Here is a 5,909-nt window from a genome sequence, read left to right as displayed (position 1 = left end):
ACGGATTGCTGTAGTTAGCGTGGGTGTTGTGTACGTGTACGGGATGCTGTAGTAGCGTGGTTGTGACGTGTACGGATTGCTGTAGTACATTGGACGTGTACGGATGCTGTTAGTTTAGCATGGGGTGTGCACGGTGTACGGATGCTGTAGTTAGCATTTTGTGGACCGTGTACGATGCTTAGTTGCATTGTGACGTGTGTACGGATGCTGGTTAGTTAGGATTGGTGGGTTGTTTGTGACGTGTAGCGTGATGCTGTAGTTAGTTCATGGTGTGACGTGCTACGGATGCCCTGTAGTTGCCGTTTTTTGTGTTGTGACGGGTTACGGTTATGCTGTAGGGTTAGCGTTTGTTGACGTGTGTACGGATGCTTGTAGTTAGCATTATGTTGAGTTCGTGTTTTACGGATTGCTGTACGTTAGCTGTGTGGACGTTACGGAATTGCGTTGTATGTAGTTAGCGATTACGACGTGGGTGTTGACGATGACTGTAGTGTAGCGAGTTATGACTGTGTACGTGTAGAGATGGCGTATTTAGCGAGTTTGTTGACGTGGCTGATGCAATGTTTGAGTTGAGCATAGAGGGCTTTCTTTCATACTTTCATCTGACGTGCGTACGCGATGCTGCTAGTTAGCATTGTGACGTGTCACGGTTTATGCTTTGTAGTGTTGTCCTATGCCATCCCTGTGTATCTGTGTAGCGCGCGCATGCTGAATAGTTTAGCATTGGGACGTGTGAATATATCGGAATGCTGTATGATTAGCGTTTAAATGTGACATGTGTGGAATTACGATTGCGGTTGAGTAATGTAGTCTGGATAACCTTGACGTGTACGTGAGTATGCGTAGTTTAGGATAATACGAACATTGTGCTAATCAGTGTATGAGTGTGTAGTGCTCAATATCTCTGAGACATACTGCGAAGAGTGAACGTTAAGTAATTTACTCCTTAGTGCAGTCTACTTTTAGCGTTAATGTCTGCTTTGATGTTAGGCTAAGTATCTGATTGGGATTGGATCGTAATCGTGTGGATTTCGTATTAAGTAGTTTATAACATATAGTGACGATGCAGTGAATACGTGATCGCCTGCGTAGGTTAGTCTAATTTAAGAATGTTTTGACGTGTTTATATGGGTGTCAGTGGCGTAGTGCTTCTTAGAACGTGAGCTTGTTTCTTGAATCACCTGCTGTGGACGCAATGATACGGGATGGACATACAATTCGAATATAGGATTGAGACGGAGGTAGATGAAGTAGGTATTCTGATTGCTTGTGATAAGATAAAGTTAAGCTGTTTGATCTTATTTCAACTCTCTTCTTTTGTGTTGGATGCTCTATCCGTTTATCGCTTTTATTTTCTCTTCGGTTCCTTTCTTCCTCTGTACGTGTACGGATGTCTGTATAATTATTTCTTTGTCAGTGAATGGGGATGTGTATCTGTTATCGGAACTTCGGGTTGTTACAGTCTTACGCGCTAACAAACATGAATCGACGAATGAATACCGGATGCTCAGCATACACCGTTCCAGCGTACAATGCTGAACCACGATCTACACGAGCCTGCACCACTGATACCACCAGCTTAAGGTACACCACCACTTACGACAATGTAACAGGATGCTACTACAACTGAACGTTAAGCACTTAGTGACAAAACACGCTGTATTAGATCCTTTGTTACAGTCGCAAGCTTTTTCCTTCTTTATACCTCTGGGTGTTTTACGTGTACTCGCGGTGTGTCCTAAGTTTATTTCTCGTGTTGGGTATTATTTAACAGATACTTCAAAGGTAAGTCAGTGCTTGCTCATTAATATAGGTTCTAGTATTAGCTTGATATCTTTAGCTATGTACCGCCAATGTTTTATTGAGAGTGTAACCCTTCATATTTGCCTCCTCTCCGTCTACCTTCGCTCTCATGTGGATAGTACGTAAGAGAAGCATAATTTCTGTTGGAGAGATGGAACTGGAACGTCAATCGCAGAGGTGAGTGGTGTCGTACCTACTCGCTCGGGCCTGTGTGCTCAGTAATGAAGTCTGACCTTATTCGACTGACAGATGATTGCTGATTAGCGGCACTCGCTGTCGGGTCACTCAGAAGTGTCTCGATCTCCCTGCCTAGCAACGGAGGACCCTTCAGGCTGCTCTGTAAGGTCTACGTGCTATCTCCCGCCTTGTGCTGGCCTCCTATAGGATCGTGCAGTGATCTATTATGCCGTACAACTGAGACACAAGGTCTTCAAAGCTTTTTTTGGACTCTTTCGAGTCGCATAAGAATATAATAAGCAGGTCTCTCCTCTCTAACTTAATGATGAAAACTAAGTGAAAGCACGTAACTCATGGACCTACCAATGTTATGAGCTAGATTATTAACATATTTTATCATAAGGTTCCTCTCTTACTTCTGCTCCACTTCTTCAGGAGTGTATTTACACAATCAGAGACCGACAGATCTGACATCGTTATTATTCATAACTTCGGAAGGAAGTGAAAATGCATTTCAAAGTGACTGGAAATTGTTTGTGTGGCAAGTTCAGAAGATAAGCGTATAAAAAAAAAAAAAAAATTGCATGATTTTCTATGTAAGAAATAACTCTCGTGGGTTAGGGATTGATGGCTGGTTCATCACAAGTGCGCGGCGGGGCGCTGCTGATTTTAGTGTCCTGGTCTGCCACCTGTGTCTAACGAGTCCTTTCGCGGCCTTGGTCCGTGTAAGAATGGACACTGAAGACACACGCGTGTTCGTGTTCGTGCGTACTGTCAGTGAAAGGGGTCATAATAATGCTCGTAAGCTTAAACCGTTTCAAAAAGATTGAGCCCTATCTATTTTTGTAGGAAGAAACACAGAAACCGCTCTTTGTTGATTTACACCCAATCTAAGGCTATCAGAGGTGACTGACGTATTCTATAAACAATCTAGATTGCGCTTATCAGAGTGTGATCTTGACTTGTTCTAATAATACGGCAATCTAGAGGCTTCAGAGGTGACTGACGTTCTATAAACCAATAGAGGCCATCAGATTGCTGACTGACGTTCTATAAAACCAAATCTAGAGGCTATTCAGAGGTGACTGACGTTTCTCTAATAAAACCAATCTAGAGGGCTGTATCAGAGGTGTGAGGCTGTGGACGTTCTATAAACAATCTAGAGGCTATCAGAGGTGGACTGACGATTCTATAAACCAAGGCACGATTTGTTATTTCAGAGTTGTGGTTCTGTTCGTCTGCGATCCCTGGTAGTTTTAGGGTAAATGCAGGGTCGTAGCCTTCGTTTAGTGTTTGGGGGGGGTAGAACTGGTTTGGTGTGGACGGCCTACACTCGCTTTTACCAAGCTCCCTACTCAAAATGGAACGCTGATATTCGTACTCCGGTGGGATCGTGTGGGTATTAAAATAGGTTAAGGTTAGGATTAACATTAGGGTTTAGGGTTAAGGCATGCCGAGGTTAGTGAACCGTCTCGATGTCCGTGTAGTATGATACTTCAGTTGTTCATAAATATCCTCTGCCAATTTCGATATACTGCACTGTCACGTAGACCACATGACCTAAGTTTCTGTTTTCACGGACACAAAGGGCGGGTATATGATCCTTACACCATATGAACTATGGAATAGCTTTTTGACCCTGACAAACCCTCTATCTGCCATTCCATGCCACAATCGTCGATAACACCACAACACAACAAAAGACCAACATAACAACAACTGATATTCCTTTAGAGGCTTATGCTGTACTATGATGGTCTAATCGGATGGATTTCATCAGTGGGATGCCTTCCTTAATGTTGTGATAATATGGAATGTCTGCTGTTTTGGGACTGCAATGAAATGCTCGAATCCACCTGAATGTGGGATCAGGTTGTGTTGTGTTAGTGAGTGTGTGTGTGTGTAGTTTAGGTGTACGTCCTGGTGCTGTGAAATGTTCTGATGCGATTTCTGTGCGCCGGCCAGCCCCCGTCTTATGGACCATGGTTGGACACAGACCCACCCAACAGATTGCTTTGCTCATCTCTAGAGGCGCCTACGGCGGAGGTGTTCTGTACAGCATAAAGGTGGTCCAGCATGTCTACGCCGAGAGCATGGGGCGGTGCGTGCTGTATAGCCCTCTCTTCCTCCGCAGCGGTCCTTGAACGCGTCCATAAACCCGGCTCTGTAGGGGTGGGGACTTGCCATCGTTACTGCGGAGTTGGTGTGTGGAGTTGGAGATAGCACTGATAACGAGAGGAGACAGAATTTTGAGAAAGGTGATCTGAGATGGCTAGTAGATGTTGCTACCTGTTTAATGCGTTGGGCTAAATCAGACGAAGAGGTTACGAACAATTGTTAAGCACGTTTAAAGCTCACGATGAATTTATGCTACCGACTTTTAGGTTGAAGTGAGGAGATGGTGTGTGTGTTGTGTGGTTGCTTTCTGTACTTGAATCTCGATGAGTGATGTGTGTAGCTCACTCCTCTGACGGTGTGTTGGAATTATTAACGTCCAACTAATAGTCACAGTTTAGATGCCTGCAAAGAGGATGGTTACTTGACCGATATTAAGCTCAGAGGATTTGAGTAGTACGCGTTTTAAATCCTGGTAGAGGAGGGTTAGTGCTACCGAATTTGGATAGGTAAGGAGGCACTGTGTGACCTGTGTGTAATGCTGCTTCATGCACGGCAAGTAGGTGAATTTGTGGTTGTTCCGTTGTGTGTGTTGGGTGTACCGTTTGAAGGTAAAGAGGTATGTGGGGTCGTGTGTGTGTATCCGTTTAAGTCTAGAGAAGGTGTGTACCGTTTAAGTTGAAGAGGATGTGTGTACCGTGTTTCAAGCTTCAGAGGATGTACCGTTTTAAGTTCTCAGAGTGATGTTTTGTTGTACCGTTTTAACTCAGATGGATTTTGTGGTGTGTGGTGTTACCGTTTAGAGTAAGAGCATGTACCGATTTAAGCTCAGAGGAGTGGTACCGTTAACGGTAAGAGGATGTTAATGGTGCTACCGTGTGGTTAAGCTCAGAGCTGAGTGTGGTTGGTGTTGTGTGATGTACTGCGGTTAATAGTAAGTAGGAGGTCCGTTGCTTAGCGCGTTTTTAAGTCTCAGAGGAGTTGTACCGTTTAAGCCTGTATTGAGAGTAAACCTCATATCCTGTCTCCTCCCCCTCCAGTGTGTCTGAGAGCTGTTCTGTGGAGGAGCTGGAGGTTCCAGAGACGGTGGACAGAGCCAGGCTGGGATGCCTACAGCAGTGGACTGAGAGGCGGCTGGTCTCAGTGGTCCTCTCCCTGCCTGACCGGGACCCCTTCAGGCTGCTCTGTAAGTGACCCCCCCCTCCCCCCTATCTCATACAGTACCTACACCAAAGGTTCCCAAACTTTTTTGGCCTGCGACCCATAAAATATGCGTCCCCAACTTGTGAAAAAAGAGACGTAATCAACGGCCAATGTTTACTTAAAAAAAAAAAAGGGCTATGACCATCTATTACAAATCAGCCTGACAGAATCTGACAGTATTTCAATCGGAAGGAAGTGAAATGCATCAGAAAGGTTTTGGCAAGTTCAGAAGATAAGGTAAAAAAAAAAAAAATTGCATGATTTTCTATGTAGAAAATAACATCGTTAATGATCTTTTCACCCGCCCCCGTCTGATTTTAGTTCCTGGTCTTGTCCACTCTGTTCTAACGAGTCCTTCGCGGCTTGGTCCGTGTAGAAGGACACTGAAGACACACGCGTGTTCGTGTTCGTCGTATCTGTCAGTGAAGGGGTCATAATATGTCGTAGCTTAAACCGTTCAAAAGATTGAGCTACATTTTGTAGGAAGAAAACAGAAACCGCTCTGTTGATTACAACCCAATCTAGAGGCTATCAGAGGTGACTGACGTTCTATAAACCAATCTAGAGGCTATCAGAGGTGACTGACGTTCTATAAACCAATCTAGAGGCTA

The 5,909-nt window shown here is 44.4% G+C and overlaps 1 protein-coding gene across 1 annotated transcript in view; it reads left to right on the top strand.

Moving 5' to 3' along the window:
* Window positions 1–5,909, top strand: part of si:dkey-29p10.4 (tripartite motif-containing protein 14) — a 30,108-nt gene that overhangs the window by 16,403 nt on the left and 7,796 nt on the right. Inside the window, exon 9 of the mRNA XM_024140958.2 lies at window positions 5,136–5,281. Within this exon, the coding sequence (XP_023996726.2) occupies window positions 5,136–5,281 (146 nt within the window). The remainder of the gene's footprint in view (window positions 1–5,135; window positions 5,282–5,909) is intronic.

Source organism: Salvelinus sp. IW2-2015, unplaced genomic scaffold (assembly GCF_002910315.2).
Source record: "Salvelinus sp. IW2-2015 unplaced genomic scaffold, ASM291031v2 Un_scaffold2340, whole genome shotgun sequence".
Lineage (NCBI taxonomy): Eukaryota > Metazoa > Chordata > Actinopteri > Salmoniformes > Salmonidae > Salvelinus > Salvelinus sp. IW2-2015.
The sequence above is the reverse complement of the archived record's forward strand: the minus strand, read 5'-3'. Positions and strand labels throughout refer to the sequence as shown.